At 34.7% G+C, this 26871-nt stretch overlaps 1 protein-coding gene across 4 annotated transcripts in view; it reads right to left on the bottom strand.

Annotated features, from left to right (window-relative positions):
- Window positions 1-26871, bottom strand: part of LOC150094556 (protein Loquacious-like) — a 200949-nt gene that overhangs the window by 153252 nt on the left and 20826 nt on the right. For all 4 annotated transcript variants that reach the window (XM_090411865.1, XM_090411864.1, XM_090411863.1 and 1 more), the window contains exon 2: window positions 9006-9077. Coding sequence is in view for 2 of the 4 variants with exons in the window: in XM_090411864.1 (XP_090267990.1) it covers window positions 9006-9077 (72 nt within the window). In the remaining 2 variants the exon portion in view is untranslated. The remainder of the gene's footprint in view (window positions 1-9005; window positions 9078-26871) is intronic.

The following is a 26871-nucleotide window of genomic DNA, read 5'->3' on the forward strand; positions in this document are numbered from 1 at the left end:
GCAGAGATACATTGTTGATATATTCATTGTTTGGAAACATGACCTCCCAAGTCTACAACTAATTCTTCATACTAAACCCTTTTAAACCTACAATTAATTTTACATTAGAACTAGAAAAGGATGGTAAACTCTTTTTCTTAGATGTCCTCATCAAACAGAAGCCTGACAATGGCATCACTCTAGAAGTGTATCATAAGCTTACTAATGTTATCTTCATGTTTTATCCCTTTGCCATCCTTCCCAAAAGTTAGGTATCATCCACACCCTCAAGAATCAATCATGTTCAGTATTACAAAACGAAGAAAAATTTAAGACAGAACTCCAATTCCTCTAAAATTTATTTATTCTTAATGGTTATTCCAAAAAAAATGGCTGAAAAGATTTTTATTTTCAAATCGCCTGTCTCCCCATAACCAGAATGTCAGAGAGATTCAATACCATTCCATACATTGGCAACCTATCAATTAGGATTGCTTCTCTTTTCAAAGTTCATAACATCAGAGTGGCTTTCAAGTCAATTCAAACTGTTCGTAGCCTACTGTCTCCTAAGGACAGCATCTCCTTTTACAAACAGCTGGGAACATACAGAATACCATGCTCATGTAGTCTGCCTACATCAGGCAGACAAGCCATTTGATGTGAGAAAGAAAGAGCATTCTGGTCTGACCAACCACACTCATCCACTAACCATAAAGTAAACTGTTATATTTGGAAGAAAACTTTCATTCCAGAGTTCTAAAAGAATCCCTTACAGTTATCCATTCACACAGATCTTTGAACAGAAATCAAGGTATTATATTAAATGACATCTGGAAATCTTTCATTAAATCCTTCATCTCAGATTTCAGTTTTGCTAACAATCACCTCCAATCTTTGTATGATGACAGCTAATGAATGGCACCCAATTTCACATTCGTACTTTAGGATGAATCATAATCCTTTCTTTTAGTGTTACATATGGAAGGGATATATTCGTCCCATGAATCCTTCCTCTCTAAGAACAACTATAAACAGGACTATAGAAAATCCAGGATCCTAAATCTAAAATAACTTTAATAATAAAAAAATAGGATGTCACTGTTAAAGAAAAAATCTATAAGAAAGAATGTTTATTCATGTTGTAATTTATAAATAATTTATTTTTTTTTTAATTTTTAATTTTAATTTAAAAAAAATCGAAAATAACAATTGTAATAATAGAAATAGGACATCACTGTTACTGGAAGGAAAACCTTGATGTAATTTTTTTTTTTCCCCCCACTAGAGGTCATGCCAGTGAGTACCATGTGATCAAATCATTGTTTCTCTAGTTTACGGTTTGAAATGTAACGCAGCTTGTCTTGTATATTTATGTATACTCCAGATGATGATCTTGATATGAAGATTGAAATGTCGGGATAATAAAAAGAGTTATTTTAACACGGTTGTAGAATCCATAATTTCAAAAATGAATTAGAATGAATCAATTTATCTTCTGTTGTAACTGTTTTTCAGCACATTTAGACAACCCCTTTTATCTGATTTTATACACTTTTGCTTAAAGCTACCCATTTTAGTGTGAGTGAAACTAGTCAGATGTCAGTTTCTAAATGCATAACATAAAACTGTTCTAATTTTAAAAGCCAAATTGATCACATTGCAATCAAGGATAATTTTAGTTTCACTCTTAGGTGTTAAAGTAAGGCAGAGAGCTGATGCAGAATCTAATCATTACTAACCAAATTAAAAAAGATTTTTTTTTTTTTGAGTTAATCAATTCAAAAACTCATTGATAGCAAGTTTGTCTACATCTGTTTCATTTTCATCACTGCTGACATTTCAGAATCAGCACAATGATGAACAAAAAGAAAAATGTTTCATCATCAACGTCCATCCTTGGCCAGATTTCCTTCATTAAGCCTACTTGCCCAAACACAGTCAACTAGGCGACAGCGAATGGGTGATGGTCATCTGGGTGCCGGACAACTGGGTGATAGCCAAGTGGGCGCTGGACATCTGGGTGACCAAATAATAGATCAAATATGCAATGCAAGTAAATTTTTTTTATTGTTTTCTTTATTAAAATCACCGTTTTTTTTATTGATCTACTACCCAGTAAATTTAAATAATTTTTTGAGATCAAGTAAAAATAATAATTTTTTTTATCAAGTTCCCGAAAATATAAATGTTGATTATGAAATTACCATTCATCAAGCTTTATGTATACTATTTCCGCAAGCTAACACAAATGGTTGCTTTTTTTTCATCTCGTACAAAATCTTCATAAGCATTTAGCTTCATGCAATCTTTTAACCAGATACAATTCTGATGTAAAATTTGCTTTAAATTCAAAAATGATCACTTCACTTGCTTTCATTCCAGAACGAAATATTATTTACACTATTTCTGATGATTCTCAAGCCAATTTCTGGACTTGAGAATCATTTATCCAATGAATTTGAACCAATTTTAGAATGGTTTATGAACACGTACATAGGTCATCTAAGGAATACTAGAACCAGGAATCCACCAATTTTTCGTCTGTGCACCGAAGAAAAATAAATGGAAGCGATAAGACAAATAATTTTGTTTAAGTCTGTCATTGAAAATTGCAATTGAACTTTGGCAGCACCATAAGTCATCCAAAAACCATTTATGAATTTTTATAAATGACTACGAAAAATTCAAAAAACATATGATGTTGATTATGAAAGAGCAGTAGCAGGTTTTCAATATTAGCATACATGTAGACATTACAATGAAGCTGACCAAAGAATTTTGAGAAAGTTTTAAATTACGATAGGGAAAATATAATACAATATTTATGTGGTATTGCATATAACTATAATATGAATTAATAAATTTAAAATAAAAATTTTGTTTTGAATTTCATTTACTGTTTTAATGTATATATGTAAGAGTCAAAGCTGTATAACTGAGAGGAGACCTCCACATAGCCTTTAAAGGAATGCGGAGAACCGACCAGGGCTTCTGACTTAATGTCCAATCCTCACCTTCTCGTGGTGCACCCTGTTGGGTATCTACTTGGATACTGAACGAACAAGGATGGGCTGGCAATTTGGGATTTAGCCGACCAAATTGTATTCTTATTGGTTAAACCAAAATAAAAAACGATGGTACAACATGACAAAATTTCATGGCGGCTGGGGCATCGCCCGGTTAAACAAGGCCCCCGTTGTTTTCGCCAGGGAAAAAGGGCGAACAGCGAAAAGTCAGCTACTGGAACAAATCTGAAAACAAACCACAACTCAACATCGCCAGAGTTAAAGATCAGTACTATCAACATAAGAAGCCTGAATGGCAAAGAAATGGAGCTAGCTGAGGAATTAGATAAGTACCAGATCGACATAATAGGGGTGACTGAAACAAAAAAGACCAAAACTGGTGAGATCTTTCTGAGCAATAAATACAAAATGTTATATTCAGGCAATGACATTCAAGGAAAAGGAGTAGCCATAGTATTCAACACAAAATACGAGGCTAATCTTCTTGAATGGCAGTCAGTCTCAAGTAGAGTAATGTGGACAAATATGAGAATGGGGAACTGGACAATGAGACTTATTTGTGCCTATGGTCCCATAGAAGGTTTTACTAAGGTAGAAGTGGAGGAATTTTTTGAGGCTTTAGAAAAAGTAACTGACACAATGAAAAAGGAAAAGTTGGTCCTTGTTGGGGGTCTAAATAGCAGAGTAGGAAATGACTGTGAGACATACAAAAATATTTTGGGAAAATTTGGAGAAAAGAGCAAAGCAAATAATAATGGCAAATGCCTGTCAGATTTCTGCTCAGGACATGGACTGGTTATTACTAACACCATGTCCCAACATAAAAATGTGCACAAATTCACATGGAGAGAAGAGGCAATGAATAAGAAAAGTCTCATTGACAATGTTATTGTTGATAGTGATGTTTTCTTCCAATTTCAAATGCTCTGTACACTCTGGTGCAGGACACCAGAGTGTACAGAGCATTTGAAATTGGAAGTGATCACGATTTAGTCTTAAGCAGGATAAAATTGAATTTCATATTGAAAAGAATAACATGTAAGAAAGTTTTAAAGCGAATAAGAGTTGAGCAGCTCGCAGATGTGAACTGTAGACTAAAATACACAAAGATTATTGAAGAAAAAATGAAAGAGTATGAGAACAGAAATCAAACCTTGGAGATTCAGTGGCAAACTCTGAAGAAAACATTCTGCCAGAGAGGTATGTGGTGAGGTTTGTCTGCAAGGATAAAAAAATCAGAACTCCCTGGTGGGCACAGGAAGTTAAAGAGGCAGTGAAGGAAAAGAAGAAAGCATATCAAAAGTTCCTGTCAAATAAATCAGCTTGTGCTCTTAGAGAATATAGAGACAAATGCAAGAATGCTAAACATTGTGTAAAACTAGCTAAACAAAAGTCATGGGAGGACTTTGGCAAGAATATAGAAAATAAATATCAAGAAGGTGGCAAAATATTCTGGAGGTTGTTGAAGAAGCTTAGGAATGGAGGAAAGAGTGCTGTAAAAGGAGTTAGAGATGATAAAGGTGAAATGAAAACGGGAGAAAAAGATATCCTTGAAGTATGGAGTAATTACTTTGAAAAACTGCTAAATGAAACAAGCAGTGATGACAGCACAGTGGTAAAAAACACTGACCAGGCATACAGTCAGGAATACATATCCATACTTGAAGTAGAAAAAGCCATCAAAGGCTTGAAATGTGGAAAGGCAGCAGGAGTAGATGATATTCGACCAGAAATGCTGAAGTATGGTGGTATAAGAGTCTTACAGTGGCTGCACTGCATAGTTTAGAAAGCCTGGACAGAGGGACGAATTCTCGATGATTGGAGTAGAGCTCTCATAGTACCCATATATAAAAAGGGAAATAAAACTGAATGCGAAAATTACACAGGTATTTCCCTACTGAGTGTTCCTGGCAAGATCTATACAAGTATACTTGAGAAACGGTTGAGAAGAATTGTGGAAGAAAAGCTTGGTGAACAACAAGCTGGATTCAGGCCAAATAGAGGCTATCAGGATCAGATCTTCACTTTGCGACAAATAGTTGAGAAAGCATGGGAATATAACAAAGTTCTGTATTTAAGTTTTGCCGATCTGGAAAAGACATATGACAAGGTGCCAAGAGAGAAGCTATTCAATACTCTACAGTTATATGGTGTCAATGAGGCATTATATCAAGCAATACTTAGTCTTTATTTGAGTTGTAAGTCAGCAGTTAGAATTGAAGGAAGTACAGGAAGATGGTTTAATGTTAAATCTGGTGTGAGACAAGGATGTACATTATCCCCTCTGTTATTCATTATCTATATGGATCACATTATGAAAGAAAGTGGTATTAAACATGATATCAAAATTGAAGATGTTAATGTCAGCTCTTTGCTTTATGCGGATGATGTTATACTTCTAAACAAATCTACTACAAGTCTGCAAGATTCTCTGACTAAATTGAATAGCAGTTGTAATAGATATAGTATGAGGGTCAGCAATAAAAAGACAAAGACAATGAAAATATGCAGAATCATTGAAAATGTCAACTGTGACAAGGATGTACATTATCCCCTCTATTATTATTATCTATATGGATCACATTATGAAAGAAAGTGGTATTAAACATGATATCAAAATTGGAGATGTTAATGTCAGCTCTTTGCTTTATGCGGATGATGTTATACTTCTAAACAAATCTGCTACAAGTCTGCAAGATTCTCTGACTAAATTGAATAGCTGTTGTAATAGATATAGTATGAGGGTCAGCAATAAAAAGACAAAGACAATGAAAATATGCAGAATCATTGAAAATGTCAACTGTGTTGTGAATTCAGAACCTGTGGAACAAGTAAAACATTTCAGCTACTTAGGCACGATTTTTACTGAAGATGGTAAATTAAATATAGAAATAGACAACAGAATAAGCAAAGCTGGTATGGTGGGAAGTCAATTGAATAAATTCATATGGAATAAGAGAGAAATTAGTCAGAACACTAAATTAGCTGTATACAAGACAGTGTTCAAACCAGTTTTAACTTATGGATCTGAGAGCTGGGTCAGAAGTAAAACACTTGGCCAAAGACTAGAGACTGCAGATATGAGAGTCCTGAAAAAGATTAGAGGCGTGAACAGATGGCATCAATGGCAATATCATATTAAAAACGAGGATATTAGAAAAGAACTTGACATTGACAGCATCCAGGAATGCGTTAGCAGAGCTAATCTCAGGTGGTATGGTCACTTGAATAGAATGGGTGAAGAAAGATTAGCAAAACAAGTGTTCTCTGCCAGGTTGGCAGGAAAACGACCCAGAGGAAGACCAAGATATAGGTGGATTGATACGGTACAAAGTGACTTAGACGATAGAAATATAAGATCTGATAATGTTGGAGCCTTGACAAGTAACAGACTGATTTGGAGGAAAATTGTAGATAGGAAGTTAGTAATGATGTAATTTTTTTCATGTAGTACTATCATATCCTGTACACCCCTTGAGGGTACATGGCAGGAATTTGATGATGATGTAACGTGTATAAATATATGTTTGTTAATTACAAAATAATATTAATAAATGAATTAAAAACCGTATTTTTTTCTTTATTTTAATATTGTTTAATTATACCTTTTCATTTTTAAATCATTTTTGGACCACTTTTATGATTCTACAAATTTTGATATGTGATATAATTCTTCGAAAGTAAATTTTTCGAATGATCAATTCTTCAAAAAAATAAAATTTTTTAATTTATCGAAAATTAGAATATCGGAGGCAAATTCATGCAGGTAAGCGTACATCAGATTAGGTTGTTAGGTATGAATTAGTTTTAGTTTTTTTTTTCAATTATGTGGAAATAACTCATAGTTCATAACTTATAACTAACTCATACCTCATAAGTCTTAACCATATTTTATATTTATATATATTTCACTAATAATTACAAAAAAAAATCTGCCCAATCATATACCTGCTAAGCATGCAAAACTTTTTAAGTCTCTGTTGTCCAAATGACGGTGACCCACTTGGCTATAGCTCAGTTGACCGTTGCCAATTGTGAATCACTCAATTGTTGCGCAACTGTTCTTGCCATACCCTTAGCAGAAGGTTGTGTAACACTTTTTACACTCAAGCAAATCATGAACAACCTCCTCCTTGATACATTAAATCTTAAATCAAAGCCAATCTTAAAAAGCTTTTTTTATCTGCACAGTATATTATTAAAGTGACGATGGTATATCGAACGCTAAGATAGGCTGTAGGCTGAACTTTATTTAACTTAAATTTATTAATTCTTTAAAGTGATATGGCAAGCAACAACGTAGTAAATAAACCGAGTTCATGAATACTGCATCGATTGATTCGTGGCAGTGTCATATAAATGGACATTGGTCATAATTGCTAAGCATTGTATGAGCAGATCATCATCATCATGCATTATAAGGCAGGGTATTGCTGTACATCACATCTGCCTTTTTAAAAAACGATTTCAGCGAGTCCTTTATCAACAAAGCATTTAACAGCTTTAGGTTCTCAGTCTCTACATCTAAGAAGAAATCTTTCAGATTCCTATTCCATATATTAAGGAATATCTGAATGTATTGCCAAAGTTCTAAGGCCTCTCAGAACATTGTGGAGTTCTTTTATCCTATAAGGAAGATTTCTATCTTCCTTTCCTCACTTAAAGACATGCTTCCTTGCCTCAACTTTCCAGATGTCTACCAGATCCCTTGCTCCTGTGGTTGTCTTAATTCAGTGTCTGGTAAATCTGCAGCTATTCATTGTGAGGAACAAATTTTATATCCAGTACCATGAACCTGAGCAATCTGACATAGATGAACATGCCATCTCACCCAAACACAATACTCTAGAAGAAAAAAGTAGATTCATTAAGGAACATTTATACAAAGAGAGCTGTAAGGCCTATCTACACTGTCCAAATTTAAACAGATCTGAGGGCTTTCAGTCATTCCCTTTATCATAATTATTGTCTTATTTGTATATAATTTTTTTAAAAATTAATAATTTGTTGACCATTTGCTGCCTTACACTGTTTTAAGATACTTTATTTGCATTTTAATTGTTTTCCACAGTTTTTTCCCATTCATTTATGTGAAAATGAATTAAATTCATTTTCACATAAATTTTAAGTTTCCATATCAATTTTCAACAAAAATGGATTGTTTATCACCACACTTTATGGACAGAAATTCCATGGTGCTTCTTCAATCTTTAAAAGCCATCCTTCACTATCATCATACTCATGTTCAGATTTAAGTTCTTTATGGATAGCATTATGGACAGTGTTGGAGTGATGGGGTGGACTTGTCAAATAGCATGTTAATGTCCATTAACATGCTATTTGACAAGTCCACCCCATCACTCCAACACTGTTGACATCATTCCATTATTGCTTGACCATTCTCAGTATTCTTATAATATCTCAGTTTTTTTAACACCTTTTTAACTAAAGTTTTCTTGGAATTAACTATCAGCAAAGAATTTCAGTTTGTCCCTCCCACTTCTTTATATCAAACAGATGACAAATTAATATCAAGTAGTAGAACAGTTTCTGCTTTGTCACCTCTACCTATCTTGTATCAATAAGGAATTGTGCTTACATTTGACACTATCACTGTGAACCAGATCTTGCTGTGTAATAGAATGTTTGTAAACACATCATTACAAAAGCATAACAATGGAGCATTGCAGTGACCAGTTAACCCAACAGAACATTTTTAGTATGCAAAACTGGATTACAGCCTCTTCACTGCACTCGAATTTAAAGGAAGACTTAAGAACAATACCACTAATCTGCTAGAAATTAGAGGCAGATCTTCAACAATGCACTGAAGCAGTTATTACCCTCTCTGAAGATCTGAAGAATGTCAGTTGTTTATATACTACATCAAGTGTGTACATGATTGAAGTAAACAGGAAAAAAAAAAAAAAAAACCAGCAGACTAGGCATGTGAGAAAAACTAACATATGCATTTAAAAAATTTAAATCACTAGTGCTTACCTGATATATGTACTTGTTCCAATCCCAAACACAATGCTGTTGCTTTTGAATCATTTAAATCTTGTTCTTGATCTAGACCAGGATGACAAAATTTTTCAAAATTTTTAAACAATGAGTAACAAAATAAAACAATTAGCTTATGGGATGAATACATTATGAAAACAAATTATTTTAGACATATAAAATTTTGTAGAAAAAAAAATCATGTATAATGAAACAAACTTTGCACAGTAAGCATCAATCAACCTGAATAGTAGTGTTTATGTAATAATTATAATGCTGAGGTGTCCCACCACCAGAACATTAAGCAACAGACATAAGCTATGGCTATTTAGATATGATTAGGTGAGCATAATAAAGTAATGTCATGCATTTTCAATGCCTCAAGAAAAGATGGCTTTTTTTTGTGTGGTGGGGATAACTGATTCTGCCATTTCATCCTCCTTAGTTTATGAGCAGACTTGAATTTGGATCTACAGCAGCTATGTGGTGCTATCAAAAAGAAACCAGACTCTGCTGGATACACAGTGAAAGATCAAATTACAGTCTCATGCCACCAGGTGTCAGTGGCATAGATATTGTTGGGTCAGCCTGCCATGTGACATTGAGCTGTGTGCACCAGAACTCATGTGACATGCATTATTTTTATCAGATATTTGTGCATTGTGCAATTTCACTATAAATGCGAAATTAGAACAAAGAGCAAATGTAGAATTTTGCATAAAAGTGGGGAAATCTGCCAGAGACCCTTAAATTACTTTGTGAGGCATATGAAAATGAATCCATGAACCAAACTTACTGTTTTGAGTAGCATTTGCATTTTACAAAGGGCAGAACCGTCTTGGATTACGACCATCCACCAGCACAATCCATGAAAATGTCAAAAAAATCCAACAGATCATCTGTGAAGATTAATGCATTACCATCCAGAAAACTGCTGGCAGAGTTAGGATTTCATATGGAGAAGCTCAAATGATCAACACAAGAGATTTGAACATGCATCGCTTCACTACCAAATTTGTTCCCTGTCTCTTGACTTGTTCAGAAGGAGCACCGTATGAATGTATGTCAAGATCTTCATCAAAAGGCCATTGATGACCCAACCTTCATCTCAAGGATCATCACAGGGGATGAAACTTGGAGACAAAACAGCAATCATCATAGTGGAAGTGTCCACATCCCCAAGACTGAAGAAGGCAAGTCAGGAGTGCAACAAAGAGCATGTTGATCATCTTTTTCAATATTAAGAGGATTGTTCACAAAGAATTTGTCCCACCTGGTCAGGCGGCCAATGCAGAATTGACTGCAACGCTTTAAGGCAGTTGAGAGAAGACTTTCGTCACCAAAGACGGAACTGTGGCAAAGCCACAACTGGCTCCTCCAAAACGGCAATGCTACCTCCCATATGCCTTAAAAACATGAGTTTTTAGGGGCCAGCAGCATGGTGGTCATCCCACATCCTCTTTACTTGTCAGATTTAGCCCCTTGTGACTTCTTTTTGTTTCCAAAAATGAAATTGAAGCTGAAAGGGCAGTGGTTCAACACTGTTAAGGAGATCCAAGATGAATTGTAAGTGATTCTGGATGCGCTTTAACAAAAAGACTTCCAGGAAGTATTTGGAGCATGATGAAAGCGTTGGGATCACTGCATGAACTCGGAAGAGAACTACTTTGAAGGGGGTCGAGTCCAAATTAAATTGGGTAAGTTGTAAAGATTTTATTAACCTAGTCCAGTTTCTTTTTTGATAGCACCTTGTAAGCTACAGCTATCAATTGTATAAGGTTAGGTGATCTCATATTATCATTTCCAATTTTCAATGCCTCAAGAAAATACAGCTCCACAATTTTTCTTCCATTCTTTTTTGATGTACTGTGTGCTTGTGTGCATGGGAGGGAGGAAGGAGTTAAGTCATCAGTCATTCCCTTGCTCACAGAAGTGGTTATTCTATTATAGCTATTTCTGTTTGTTTTCTTCTTGTGGAAATACAGAAGGAAAAAATTTCAGATTAGGAGGCTTCATTTTAGTACTTCAAACTAGATTAATAAAGCAACACAAACAAACCAAAACTCTGGCTATTATGGATGTTGCAGAAATATTAGTTATACCTATTATAACTGCTGTTTGAAGTTCTGCTGATGACACCATTACAACTATCAAAATGTAAAATATACAAAAGTTTTTCAGTGAAGAGCAGGGCAACATCCTATAGAAAAGACAATGAAGTTGTCTTTTCTATAGTTCAAAGTTTTGTACATATAGTTTCTATATGTACAAAGTTTTACTGCTAGGTTATAACTAATACTTTATGCTTGGGTAAAGATAGACTTTTTATATTGCAACTCAGCATTGTTTTTTTAGTTTTAGAACTGCAATGAAATCATCTGTATTTATTTGCATTTCTCATCCTTAAAAAATCAAACAAAAGTAGGTTGTTTTTGTTGTTTAGGATTATGACATAAAAGTTAAGGCTATGAGTAAAATACATTTTGTTTGTCACATGCTTTGTTGACAACTCATCTTTCTTGCAAGAAAAGTTTCTAGTAAGGGAAACCTGTAATTTCTGTATGACACAGGTTAATTTAACTTCTGAATGAAAATCCTTGAAATGCATTTTGCAGCCAAAATGGATTATAAATGCATATTTAGAACCAAAATGATGATAAAACTCAGAATAACAATGTTCTCATACAAAAAGATGAATACAATCATGCACTCATTTGTCAATTTAAAAAGTCAGAGCAAGCAGATTTGCTTAACATGCTCTGCTTGCCTAGAAACATGGGTAAGCAGAACTCACTAAGTAGCTGGAAGGTTTTGGATCTCTGGTGATGATTACTAGTAAATCACAAATCCCTGGATTCATTAACCATATGCAGTGATGATAATCTCCGCATATGGTCCTTATCAGGAGTGGGAATTTACTATTTCAACTCTAAATCAAGAAAAATCTCCGTTTAATTTTCCTGTATAAAAGACATTAAAACAAAAGAGATAATTAAAAGTGCTATTTTATTTGATGCCATTTTTGAGCCAGAAAATCATTACCTTCTTAACAACATGTAACGATAATACAGTCAGGTTGAAAAGAATGGATAAAAAGTGATGATAGAGCAAAGAAGTAAGAAAAAACTATATTCTATATAAAAACTATATTCTTACTTCTTAGTAAGAATATAGTTTTATTTTGGTAATTTTTTTTTTTTGTTTGTAAAAATTTTAATTTAAGTTTATTTTTCTTGTATTTTTACCACAAGAGGTCAGGCTAGTTGAACAGTTTTAGACATGATTTAGTTTACTATGGTATGTTCATAGTTGCTGTAATGTAGTTGGTGTATGTAGATATATACATTCCTGAAGATGACATTAAGGTAAAAGGCAAAATATAGAATTTTATTATTAAAGTTTTTATTTCAAACAGTAGTTAATTTCTGTTAACTGAATATCATGAGTGCTGCACACTGTTTAATTTCACTGAATGAAAGGATCTGATAAAAAAAATTTCACAGTAAGCAGAGCAATGGGGATTAGTTTTGTATCCCCTACAAAAAGATGGTCTTTTAATAAATGCAATATGTTCACAACTTTTCCTTTTTCAAGAAAATATATATGCTAAAATAAACAGCACATTTTAATAATAATAAAAAAAAACTTGAAAAAATAAATTAAACTTTTTTGGAAACAATGCTAAAAAATGCTAGGTTATAACTATAACACTTTATTCTTTTAATAAAAAAAACTTGAAAATTATAAAAAAATGTAAATAAAATGTTAAAATGCATGCAAAACAGTCACACAATCATCTCTTCCAACGTGATTACCAATACAATGTTTTGCATTATTCTTCTACTTTGTTATTAAGCTCAGTTACTTGTAGTCTGTTTTCAAGACCATTCCATTTCTAATGCACTAGTTTTACTTTTGTTTAAAACAGATTCATTAGCGTCATTTTTTGTTTTTTTGTATGTATCAACTAGGTAAATAATTCACCAATTCATAAAATAATAGCCAATCTTTAAAAGTTCACCTTTAATAATAAATTTCAGATGTTCTGAAACCTCCAAACACACATTCATGAGTGCAATGTTTTTGTGCATGACCAGAGAATGTTTTTGCTATCTAGCATATGGTTTGTTCTGTGTAAGCAGAAACAAAAATGAATCTCCTCTCTCTCTCACACACACACACACACACACGCACACACAGAGGATAAAAATTCTGTGGGCTCAAATCAAAATAGCGAGTGCCCATCCTATTTAATACTGATTCTATAGAGTGACATCATAGAATCAGTGCTCGTAAGTACAAACTTGTCACTTTTCAATATGCAGTATTATATTTCACTCATCTGAAACCAAAAGACAATTTTTTTTTTTTTTTACATGTCCCAAAAAATCATGATCAAGAGGTTCTTGAATTTTTCCACGTGTTCCAAAAGAAAAATCATGGCAATGTAGATGTCAGTGTGAACACCATCATAATATGATAACAACCACTGCACACAGTTTGTTATCATAATATCCGTGGCAAGTACAATTTCTTAGCCAGCCTGGTTGGCTGAGTAGTTATCGCATCCACTCTCCAGCCAAAACGATGTGTTCAAATCCAGGCATGGGCATGGATGTTTGTGATTGTCTGTAAAGTTACTAGTGGTGGTGGGTGGTGGATGGCATTGGTGTAGTTGCGGTTCATTGTAGTTGGTGGATTGAGTGGTGGAGACAGAGTTGTATAGTAGGTACCCTTCCTTGATGAGTCTATGGACTACCTGGAGGTGTGATGTAATAATAATAGTAAAAAATAATAATAATACAATGACAATGGAACCAAAAAAAAAAAAAAAATGCACGAGGACAACTGTGAAATAAAAATAAAATAAATAAACCTATTCAAGCAAACAGCATGGATGGTCTTAGTCAAATTTCAAAATTTTGGGTAGTTAATGCAGCCATATTTATTCAGACCAATGAGTGAGTGTGTGTGTTTTAGAGTTTATGCTGATTCTAAAATGAATATCTGATTTGTATCTGCTCTTATGGGTCATCATATCAATTGAGGGTACATATCAAGGGGTATACAGGATATGATAGTACTACATGAAAAATTTACATCATTACTAAATTCCTATTTACAATTTTCTTCCAAATCAATCTGTTACCTGTCAAGATTCCAACATTATTAGATGATATATTTCTATTTTCTAAGGCACTTTTCACTGTATCAATCCACCTATATCTTGGTCTTCCTCTGGGTCTTTTTCCTGCCAATTTGGCAGAGAAAACTCATTTTGCTAATCTTTCCTCTCCCATTCTGTTTAAGTAACCATACCACCTGAGATTAGCTCTGCTAACAACATTAAGTTCTTTACTGATATCCTCGTTTTTAATATGATATTGCCATTGATGCCATCTGTTCATGATTCTAATCATTCTCAGGACTCTCATATTTGTGATCTCTAGTCTTTCATCAAGTGATTTACTTCTAACCCAGCTCTCAGATCCATAAGTTAAAATTGGTTTGAACACTGTCTTGTATACAGCTAATTTAGTGTTTTGACTAATTTCTCTCTTATTCCATATCAATTTATTCAGTTGACTACCTACCATACCAGCTTTGTTCATTCTGTTGTCTATTTCCATATTTAACTTACCATCTTTTCACTAAAAATTGTGCCTAAGTAGCTGAAATGTTTTACTTGTTCCACAGGTTCTCCATTCACAATGCAGTTGATATTTTCAATGTTTCTGCCTATTTTCATTGTCTTTGTCTTTTTAATGCTGACCTTCATACCATAACTATTAAACAGTTATTCAATTTAGTCAGGGAATCTTGCAGACTTGTAGCAGATTTATTTAGAAGTATAACATCATCTGCATAAAGCAAAGAGCTGAGATTAACACCTCCAATTTTGATATCAGGTTTAATACCACTTTCCTTCATAATGTGATCCATATAGATAATGAATAAGAGAGGAGGGATAATGTACATCCTTGTCTGTCACCATATTTAACATAAAACCATCTTCCTGTGCTTTCTTCAATTCTAACTGCTGCCTTACAACTCAAATAAAGACTAAGTATTGCTTGATATAATGCAATGATATAACCCATTGACACCATACAACTGTAGCATTTTGAATAGCTTTTCTCTTGGCACCTTGTAATATGCCTTTTCCAGATCTACAAAACTTAAATACAGATCTTTGTTATATTCCCATGATTTCTCAACTATTTGTCGTAAAGTGAAAATCTAATCCTGACAGCCTCTATTTGGCCTGAATCCAGCTTGATCTTTAACAAGATTCTCTTCCACAATCATTCTCAACTGTTTCTCAAGTATACTTGAATAAATCTTAACAGTAACTCAGTAAGAAAGTACCTCTGTAATTCTCAAATTGTTTTATTTCCCTTTTTATATATGGGTACTAAGAGAGCTCTACTCCAATCATCTGGAATTCATCCCTCATTCCAATCCTTCTGAACTATGCAGTGCAGCCACTGTAAGACTTTTATACCTCCATACCTGAGCATTTCTGATCAAATATCAGGTATGTACTCCAGCTACTTTTCCACATTTCAGCATTTTGATGTCTTTTTTTTCTACTTCAAGGTATGGATATTATTATTATTATTATTATGTAAACCTCCAGGGAGTCCAAAAAACTCATCGAGGGAGGGTACCTACTCTACATCCATCCATCTCCACCAGTTGCAACTTTCATCATCTACCGCCGACTACTACCACTAGTATTTTCACAAACAAACATCCATGCCTATGGCAGGATTAGAACCAGCAGCCTTTTGGCTGGAGAGCAAATATGCCGACCACTCGGCCAACCAGGCCAGCAAAAACCCATTGAGAGAGGGCAACCACTCTACAACTTTCCATCTCCACCAACCACAACTACCTTCATCTTCAACAACAATGCCATCTACCACCGACCATCACCACTAGTATTTTCATAGACAATCGCAAACATCCATACCCACACTGGGATTTGAACCCGCAGCCTTTTGGACGGAGAACGGACACGCTAACCCCTCGGCCAACCAGGCCAGTTGTCTTTTTAATGCTGCCCTTCATACCATAACTATTACAACAGTTATTCAATTTAGTCAGGGAGTCTTGCAGACTTGTAGTGGATTTATTTAGAAGTATAACATCGTCTGCATAAAGCAAAGAACTGAGATTCTTCTTCTTCTTCTGCAGCTTGTCCCACTTAATTGTGGTCGCTGTTAATGATGAGTCTCCTCCACATCCTCTTGTCTTGGGCTATCACCACATCCAAGTTCTTCATCCTCAAGTCCTCTTCTACCAGCTCCCTCCATCTGTTCTTCAGCCACCCATGCTTCCTCCTTCCTTGCACATCCATCTGCATGACTTTCTTCCCACATATTCGTCCTCCTTCCTCATCACATGACCAAACCATCTCAACCTTGCTTCCTGTATCTTTGCTCCTAAGTTCATAACTTTCACTGTTCCCCTCACATAGTCATTTCTCAGACGATCCTTTCTGGTCACACTGCACATCCACCTAAGCATTCTCATCTCTACTATCTCCATCCTGCTCATGTTATTTTTCCTCAGGGCCACAGTTTCCATAGCATATGTCATAGCTGGCATCACTACTGTCCTATAGATTATGCCTTTCAGATTGATTGGCACCCTCTTATTGCATAATAGCACTCCAGCCATCTCTCTCCAGTTCCTCCAACCCGCTTGTATCCTGCATCCCACTTCCTTCTCAGCCCCTCCATCTTCTTCCACTGTTGAACCTAAGTATCTAAAGTCCCTCACCTTCCTGATGACATCTCGTTCCAGTTCCAGATGTCTCCTGGCCGATGTCCACTTTGCAACACATATACTCTGTCTTACTTCTGCTCAGTCTCATACCTCTCTCTTCCAGTACTTTCCTCCATCTTTCCAGTTTAACATCTCCAATTTTGTTAGTAATAATATGTATTCCTGATTGCATGTCTGTTAAGTGTTTTTTTACTACTGTGCTGTCATCACTGCTTGTTTCATTTAGCAATTTTTCGAAGCAATTTCAAATCCTCTGTACACTCTGGTGTCCTGCACCAATATATTTTTGGATCTCTATGGGTTCTGTTGTGAGTGTGTCCTTTTTAATTATTGCATTTGTCTTAGAGTAATATTTTATCAGAAACTGTATTATATATTTGTCTATTGCTTTTTCTAGTAGAATTTTAAGAAGGATTTCTCTGTTGATGCTATCGAAAGCTTGTTTAAAGTCCACAAAACAACAATATAGTTCTTTATGGTCTTCCCAGCTGAGCTCTGCTAGTTGGTGCAACGTGAAAATTTGGTCTATTGTTGAATAGTTTGCTCGGAAACCAGCTTGTTCTATGCCTATCATTTCTTCATAGGTGTTTTTTAATCTATTTTGTATAATTCTTATGAATATTTTATAGGTGTGAGGGAGTAAATTGATTGGTCTGTAATTTCTGCAGTCTCTTTCGTCTCCTTTCTTGTATATTGGGATGATCTTTCCAGTTCTCCAGTCATCTGGGATCTCTCCTGTAGTATTTTATTGAATAGGGTTGTTAAATATTCTATTGATATGCTGCCTCCATATGACCACAGTTCAGTAGGGATAGTATCGATGCCTGGTGCTTTATTGTTTTTCATCTGTTTTATTGTGTATCTAACTTCTTCTTGTAAAATTTTTGGGTGATCATTATTTCCTTCTATTGTTGGCATTGTAGTTTTGTTTCCTTGGTGGAAGATAGTCTTAAAATGGTTTGACCAGATTTTTCTTATATCTTCAATATTCCCGGTTTCAGTCATCTTGTTGTTTATCATTGTTACTGCTTTTGCTGAGAATTCTTTTGTAATTTCTCTTACAGTATCACGGAAGACTTTTAGGTTGTTTTGTTAGTATGCTTCTTGGCATTTCTAAGCTTTTTCTTCTAACCATTTTTCTTTGGCTTTTTTGCATAGGTTATCAACTTTATTTTTTAGTGCTCTGTATTTTTCTCTATTCTCTTCATTGTTTTGTTGGTTTACAAGTATCTTGGCCTCTCTTTTCTCTTCTGTGGTAGCTATGATTTCTTGGGTTATCCACTGTTTGTTTATTTTGGGTTTGGAACCTAGAGTGTCTTTTGCAACTGATAACACTGTTTCTTTTCCTTCTTCCCAGTATTTTCTGCTGTTCTGGAAGATGGAGGGTTTTAATTTCAAGCACATCTGTTCTAAAAATCGACTTCTGCTTGAGCTATCTTTTAGTTTTGATAGGTTGATGTTTTCTTCTTTTCTGATATTGTTTTTCCTGTTGAATTTTATCTTCACTTTGGCAGTTAATATTTCGTGGTCAGTGTCGAAATCAAAACTTCTTAATGTTCATACATTATTTACTGATCTTTTCCATTGTTTATGATGATATAGTCTATGCAGTTCTTTATATTACCATCTGGGGATGTCCATGTATATTTATTATTAGGGCATTGATAGAACAATGTGTTTGTAATCATTAGATCATTTGCTTTACAGAAGTGGAGTAATTGTTCTCCTCTGTCGTTAAGCTCTCTGTATCCAAATTTCTCCATCACATCTTTTTTGTCTGCTGTGAACTGTCCTATTTTAGCATTAAAATCTCCCATCACTATCATGAGTTCTCTATTTTTGGGATTATCTATTTCCTGTTGTAGTTCTTCATAGAAAATTTCTATTTCTTCCTCTGAATGGTTACTGTCTGGTGCATATATTTGGATTATTTTGATTGTTTGACCTTTTTCTTTTGCTTGAAGTTTGGCTGTGATTATTCTAGGAGACACTGGGTTTATTTCAATTACTGAGTGTGTAAGTTTCTTTTCAATTAATAATGCAACTCCTTCTCTGTGTATGTTATCTTTTCTTCCTGAGAAGTATAGTCTTCCTTCTGGTAAATCCATGAATCCATCTCCACACACAACAATTTGCTATATTTGTTTATTTAAAAAAAAATACAGTCCAATCATGTATGGTGTTATGCATTATATATTGAAACATCAAATAATTAGAAACATGAAATACAAGTAAATCAAATTAAGACACGTAAAATATTAATATTGAAAAATCAGTGATTTACAGTAGAGAAAATGACATGCACACTCACAACTGCACTTAAAATAGTGCACTAAAAATTAACCTATTTTTAATAGTAATTTTAAATTGAACTGAAAAGAAATATGGAACACATTTCATTTGATTTAATTAACATCAATAACTTTTTTGTTGCTGAGTCTTAATGGATAAGGTCTGAAATTGAAGGTAGGTACAGTAGCAACAAATTAATCCAAACAAGATGAATTTTCGTCAAGTTTTTGGTTTTCTTTTTGTTTCAGTTCATAATAATTTCGGTACACTATTTTGGTTGAGTGCTGCATGTTATAACTGTCTCTACGATGATTATTAATAGTGTTGTGAATTTTTAATAGTGTAAACAAGTTGACATTCGCAGTGTTTTATTCATTTTGTGTAGCTATAAAATGGATACATCTCCAAGAAAGCATTCAAAGATATGTACTCTTTCTCAGCACACATCCATGACTCAAACACAAATTGCCAGAGTGTGGGGTTAGTGCGATTTTAAAGAGATTTGAGACGGGTGCCTTTTCTCCTGACAGAAAAGAAAAATGTGGGCAAAAAGGAAAACTACACTTACTCAAGATCATTTAATAGTTAGGAAAAGCATAATGAATCCAAGATTGTCTGCTGTAGACTTAGAGACTTGGCAGCTAGTGGGATTAATGTTTCTGATAGGATAGTTCATTGAAGACTGTTGGTAGCAGGGAGGACTGCCCACAGACCAAAAAACAAACAAATGTTGATGAAGAGTATGCAGAAAAAGAAGCTCCAATGGGCAAAAGTGTACAAAGATTGGACTGTTTAGAAGTGGAAGAAAGTCATTCTCATATGAGAGCCATTTCTTTTTCCAAGGAGAGTGAGTAATCTATGTTTGCAAATCAGCAGTTGGGAAGACTTCTCCCACCCATCTTTAACAAGCTCCTAAACAACTAGCTAAAAAAAATGTTCCGGGGTTGTTTTACACAAGACACTTCAAGATCACTTATACCTGTTGATCGTATGATGTAAAGTGACAAATACATAAAAATATTGGAGAAAAGAGTAGTCCAATAGATCCCAAAAGAAAAAGAACTCATCTTCCAACAGGATCTCACTGTGCCACACTTCAAAAAAATGAAGAGTTCCTCAAAAATCACAACATACAATTGTTTCAGTGGCCAGCTAACTCTCCAGACATTGATCCAAAAGAAATTTGAGCCATAGTAAAAAAAGAGGTTTGAAAAATTCAATTGTGATACAAAGGATAACTTAATGCAATCGATTATAAAAATATGGTTTTGAGATGCAGAAATAAGAAAAATGCATTCTACATTGGTAGAGTCCATGCCTAAGCAAATTATTGAACTTATTAGAACTTTTTGTACTTATTTTCTTGCAAAATTAATTAAAATTTTTCTTTAAAATATGAGTGTTCAGATTAATTTGTTTGCTAATGTACTTTGGGTACTCCAAGTCCAAGCAAACAGTACTCTGTTTCTTTTGTCCATTTTAATGTTGTTTAACACCAAGAATAAGGAGGTCTTGCATGAGTAATTGTGAGTAAAGTCGTTGCTAGACCTCTTAATGTCCTTTCCAGTATTCAGTTCCAAGCATCCAAAATTTCTTCTTCGTAGTGGCACTCTTCATTCTGCAGGCAATTTCTTTCCAGATCCTCAAGTTGAGACCTCGGGTTGACAAACACTCGAGTCCAGATGCTGGCCTGGAACTCTTCTAACTGCATCTCTAAATCTTCAATTTGTAGCCATTGGAAATCATTTAATTCCATAGTAGTGTATACTACTACATCTGGATACTTAATTATTTGGTCTATTCTAAACTGATTAAATCTTCCACCAACTTATCATTTTGGGTTTAAAACGTGCAAGTATTTTATATGCAAGGGCTCCATTTCATTTTGCTGAACTGAACTCAAACAGGGAGAATAGTTGTTGGGTGTTGGTGAATACTGGCATGTCACAATTGACATGCATGTCATAGGTTTGCCATCACTGATCTAGATGGATGTTCAGAGTTCTTCCCATCTGGTCAGAACTGATACGCACTGCCTTATACACTCCTAGATTGATAATCCCGTACAGAAAATACGAGTTGACAATTTTCATGTGAAAGTTAAATGTGAGGTGGAGAATGCATTTCTTAAAGGGTCATACAGTCAGCCCTGAAGTACTCTAGACATGTAGGATGGAAAACAGGTTTAAGGTTAATATTTGTGAAGAAAGATTCAAGTATGTGAGAGGGTTGTAGCCAATGGTTAAAAGGTTTGTTGTATTGTTATATGTGGTGTTCTGATGAGTGATTATCTAGATAAAAGGGAGCGCTTATCCTTGTGTCTTCATACTATACAAAGGAAAGCACAACAAATTTCTTTATGGAGAACTGAGTTCAAAACAATGAATTCCTCCTCTCTCAAACCAGAAGTAGCATTGCTCAAATACCAATGATGTATTTGGAATTTAGTCAGCTACCATTCCCCATCTCATATTTCAGCCATGTAAACAACATCTAGTTCACCTATGAAATAGAAAATACTTGACCACTGAATGTCCTCATCACTTACGATCAGGTGAGCAATTGATAATGAAAAGCAGCCTAAGAAGTCCACAATTTTTTTGTAAAACCTATTGCATATTTAGCACCATGGATGGACAGGGTTAAATAATCCTCTTCTCCCACTCTAGAAACAAAACATTGTATTTTGTTTTCCAGTTACTTCAGTCCTTCAATAAGCAGATAGTACAGAAGCCTTGCACAAACATCCATACCAACAGTGGGATTCAAGCTTACAGTCTTAAACACCTGAACAAAATAAATACACATATACACATACATTACTGGAGGTTACTAATATTGCATTGGATTTCACACCAGATACATAGCATTCAGTTATGCAGCAAAAATTAGAATGCTGTGTCTTCACATAGTTTTTTTTTTATTTGCTTTCTGAAAATTAATTTGAAATCCAGAAAAAATATTATTAACTTAAAATATTATGTATTTATTTTGTTCTGATGGTGAATATATCTTGGGGCACTATTATGACTAAGTATCAACACCTTACTTATACTTACACGTATTCAATCCCAGTCTCATTTTTGCGCATCGGCATACAAGTGAGCGTTAATGTTCTAAAATTCATCAACATACATATTATAATTCAATCACTATTCATTCATGAGCTAAACTTCTCTATGTTGAAGAGTTGAGCAGGGCTGGTAGTAATACCAGTGATATTAATACCAGTAGTTTATTAATATCACTAGTAATACCAGTGATATTACTAGGGATAGTAATAGTAGTAGTAATAGTAATATATACTATATTATACATACAATAAACACTAACTATAAAATAAAGAATCTAAAAACTCACATAAGCGTCTTTTTTTTTGCTTGTCTTATTATAATTACATAATAGTAAAATAGAGGGGGATCGATAAAACGTCAAGAAACCTTGAAGGGGTCGACGGTCAAAGAAGTTTGGCGATCCCTGTATTAAGGTCTTCTGGAGCGTTTGCAAAAATTATATCATCTACATATCTTAGGTGTGTTAAGTTTGTTATTAATTTTTATACCAAAGTTTGTCAGGTTTATATTATTAAATATTTCTTGAATGACTGCTGTAAAGATTTTGGGCAATAGAGAGTCTCCTTGTCGGACACCTTTTTCAATTGATATTTTATTGCTACTCGTGTGAAGTTGGATTGTTGATGTTGCAGTGTGGTATATTTCCTTGAGGAGGTCCATATATTCTCCAGAAACTCCCGGATTGTGGAGTGCTTTGATGGAATCGAATGCTTTTTTCATAATCAATAAAGGCTAAACAGAGAGGCAATTGGTTTTCTTCTGCTTTTTCCTATTAGTTTTACTGCATGAATATGATCAATTGTGTTAAAGCTTTTACGGAATCCTGCAGGTTGATTTGAGTCTATAAGATGGGTTAACCTGTTTGTTATTGCTTTTGTGAGAATTTTATACAGATTAGAGAGAATACTAATTGGTCTATACCAGAACTTTTTCCATTTGTTTTAATGCTTATTTCATCTGAGGTGAATGGAGGGATGAATTCCATATGTGATGGAGAAGAGTTATTTATATTTGATTTATCTATTAAAAATCACTATAGATTTCTTTATAAAATTCTTCTAGTCTGTTTAGGATTTGTTCTTGGTTCCTTATTGTAGTTTCATTCTTATCTTTTATTGCAGTTATTTGACTTTTATCAACTGATAAATGTTTTCTTAGTATTTTCATATTTTTATTGTTTTCAATTGTTTATTTTATTTTTGTAGTGTTATAAGTTCTTATTTCATTTCTCATATTTTTCCTTATTGTTTTGCACAGTTTATTTTAGAAGTTAAGTTTTTGTCTTGTTTCATATTTTCTCTCTTTTTTTAGTAGTAGTTGTAAGGTTTCCTCTGAAAGTTCATGGTCTTTTTGTTGTTTGTTGCTTTTGAATTTGTTGGCTGCTGAGATTATTATTTCTGTTAGGTTTTTGCTTATTTTATTTATGTCTTCTTCAAATATGTTTATTAAGTCTAATTTTTCGAGTTTTTCTTCGTAATCCTTTTTGTTTTCAATAAATTTTAAGTCAAAACTTGTTGTTTTTTTATTCTTTAACCATTTTATTCTTTCCAATTTGGGGTCATTTCCTATTTTTACTTGATTTAATACTGAGGTATCTTGAACTATTTCTTTATTATTACACAGTATATAATCAATTTCATTTTTTATTTCTCCATTTGGACTTCTCCATGCCCATTTTCTTTGTATGGGGGGGGGGGTTAAAAATGTATTCATAATGTAAAGCTTGTTACTGATAGAGAATTCTCTAAGAGCCATTCATAAGTTACTGCTTGTACCATACATATGTATGGTACAAGCTTCTTCTTCCTTTCCAGGCTTATAGGCCAAGTGGCCTGTTCAGGACTCAATTCCATCTTTTTAAGGGTCTTCCTCTGCATCGAGTACCTTTTGGATGGTAATTTGAGGGTACACGTGGAATTATAGGGCTGGAAAGTATGACATGCTTAGGAGTTTGATTGGTTCAGTGCCATGGCATGTACAACTGCAAGGACTAGAAGTTGATAGTGCATGGGAGGTAGTTAAGAAGTGCTTGCATGAAGCAATGGCTGACTGTATACCTAGAGTCCGAATAATAAATCAAGTAGGGGTTAAATGGATGAATAACACCATTAAGCTTGAGTTGCAAAAAAAGAAACAACTATGGAGGGAATTTAAGGAGAAGGGTGACCGGCAGGCACATGAACGGTATAAAGTGCAGGCCAGAAGGGTGACGAGTGTGGTAAGAAAAGCAAAAAAGAATTACGAAAGAACATTGGCCATGCAAGCTAAAGAGAATCCTAAACAGTTTTTTAGATATGTAGCAAGTAAAAGGAAAAATGTACATGGCAGATTGATTTTAAAGAATGCTGATGGTAGGGAGGTAACTGAATCAGTTGAGATAGTTGAGTTACTGAGTGAGCACTTTGCAAAAGTATATCATCCAGGTGGTGACATTGCAGAAACGAATAAACCAGTAGATTATACGGGAATTGTGGTTAATGAAGTGGAGGTGAGTAGTCTATTGCATAACCTCAATGTCAATACATCTGTGGGATTGGATGGTATACCAGCTCGTGTTGTACGAGAAGCAGCTAAAGAATTGTCAGTACCCTTGACCATTTTGTTTAATTTGAGTCTCGGGTCTGGGTTAGTCCCGAGGGGAGTGGAAAGAGGGGAAAATAGTTCCACTGCATAAAGGTGGTTCCAAGACTGCTGTTGTAAATTACCGACCGATTAGCATATCAGGAATCATTGTCAAGGTCTTAGAGAAATTAGTCAAGAAAAGAATACAGGATTGAATAGATGAAAATGGGATATTGTATGGGGGACAATATGGTTTTGTGAAGGGTAGATCATGCCTCAGTAACTTGCTCACGTTTTATAACACAGTGACGGCTGAACTGGATAGGGGTAATGGGTTTACAGTGATACTACTGGACCTTGCCAAGGCCTTTGATAGGATACCACATGGAACCCTAATCAGTAAACTGGAGCAGATGGGTATAGATATAGGGTTGGTAAGATGGATAAGAGGGTGGTTGAAGGAGAGATATCAAAGAGTGGTTTATTCAGGAGTGGAGTCTAAAAGACATCCTGTGACTAGTGGAGTGCCACAGGGCTCTGTTCTTGGACCACTGCTTTTCAATTTGTTCATCAATGATATTGGAAAGGATCTGAGAGGAAGTGTTCACTTGTTTGCTGATGATGCAAAGTTGGGTAGAGCAATTGTGAGTGCACAAGATGTCAAAATTTTACAGGATGATTTGGATAGTTTGGAGGACTGGGCTAGGAAAAATGGATGTCAATTTAACGTGGCAAAGTGTAAGGTTATGCACTTTGGGGTGAAAAGAATAGCAGCAGTATATCGCATTGGTGGAATCATACTCCAGGAGATTGATGAGGCCAGGGATTTGGGAGTGTTGGTGGATAGGGAGTTGAAGTTTAGGGGGCACATTGCAAAAGTAACTAAAACAGCTCACCAAATCACTTGGCTTCTGAAAAATACTTTAACATGCAGAGACGAACAAGTTGTTGTTCCTCTGTATCGAGCCTTGATAAGACCCCATCTGGACTTCTGTGCCCAGCTATGGGCACCAGGGTTTCTTTGTGATGGGGAGGAAGTGGAGAGGGTCCAGAGACGAGTGTCCAAGATGATAGCAGGTCTGTGGAATGAACCTTATGAGAATAGGTTGAAGATTTGTGGGTTCAGAAATTGGACGATAAGCGAAGGAGGGGTGATATGATTGAGACATTCAAATTACTGAAGGGTTTTTATAAGATTGATCCAGAAGATATTTTTGAAAATATGACTGGTGGTGGGAGGACTAGGGGCCATGCATGGAAGCTGGGCAAGAGCGTGGTTGACAAGGGTGTTAGAGCTAGGTTCTTTACTTGGAGAGTGGTAAATGAGTGGAATAAGCTTCCAGAGTCTGTTGTGGGTGCTACGACCGTGAATGAGTTCAAGGCAAGGTATGATAGATACTGTGTGAATGTTGAATAGTTGTTCTTGACATGCTGTTAGGGCCTCCCTCGATGAGTCTGTCGACTCCTTGGAGTTTCCCAGAACAATAATAATAATAATAATAATAATAATTTAGAATTTGTTTAGGTATTCATTTTATGTTGCTTGTACCATACATATGTATGGTACAAGCTACATAAAATGTTGTTGTTGCTTGTTAAAATGTCAAGTTGTTGCTTGTACCATACATATGTATGGTACAAGCAACAACTCCTATTGTGTCTATTTGGTGAGAGGGATGACCTACTTTAGAATTAAAATCACCCATTACTATAATAAAGTTTTGATTACTATTTCTTTTTTGTCTAGAGTGTGCTAATGTGAGTCATAAAATGCTTATGTCTCTTCACTAGTGTGGGACGAGGTGGCAGCATATATTTGGATGATCCTGATTTTAAGTTTGGAGTTTATTTTAAGTGTGATTTCTATTATTCTTTCATCTGTATAATTAAATTCTTCTATAAGGCATGTAATTATTTTCTTAATTAGAAATCCTACTCTATATTGTCCCTTTGTTTTCCCCATAATAGTACATTTTTCAGTTTTATTAAATGTTCATCCTGCCTGCATAATTCACTTAAGCCTATGATGTCCCATTTAATGTGTTTTAGTTCTTGTTGTAAGATGGTATGGTCATCCTCTTCTTTAAGTGTTCGACGATTAAATGTTCCTATATAGAGACAAAGAGGATGGCATTGATTAT

Source organism: Typopeltis vanoorti, chromosome 22 (genome assembly GCF_054136105.1).
Source record: "Typopeltis vanoorti isolate ZY-2024b chromosome 22, IOZ_Tvanoo_1.0, whole genome shotgun sequence".
In the NCBI taxonomy this organism is placed as follows: Eukaryota; Metazoa; Arthropoda; class Arachnida; order Uropygi; family Thelyphonidae; genus Typopeltis; species Typopeltis vanoorti.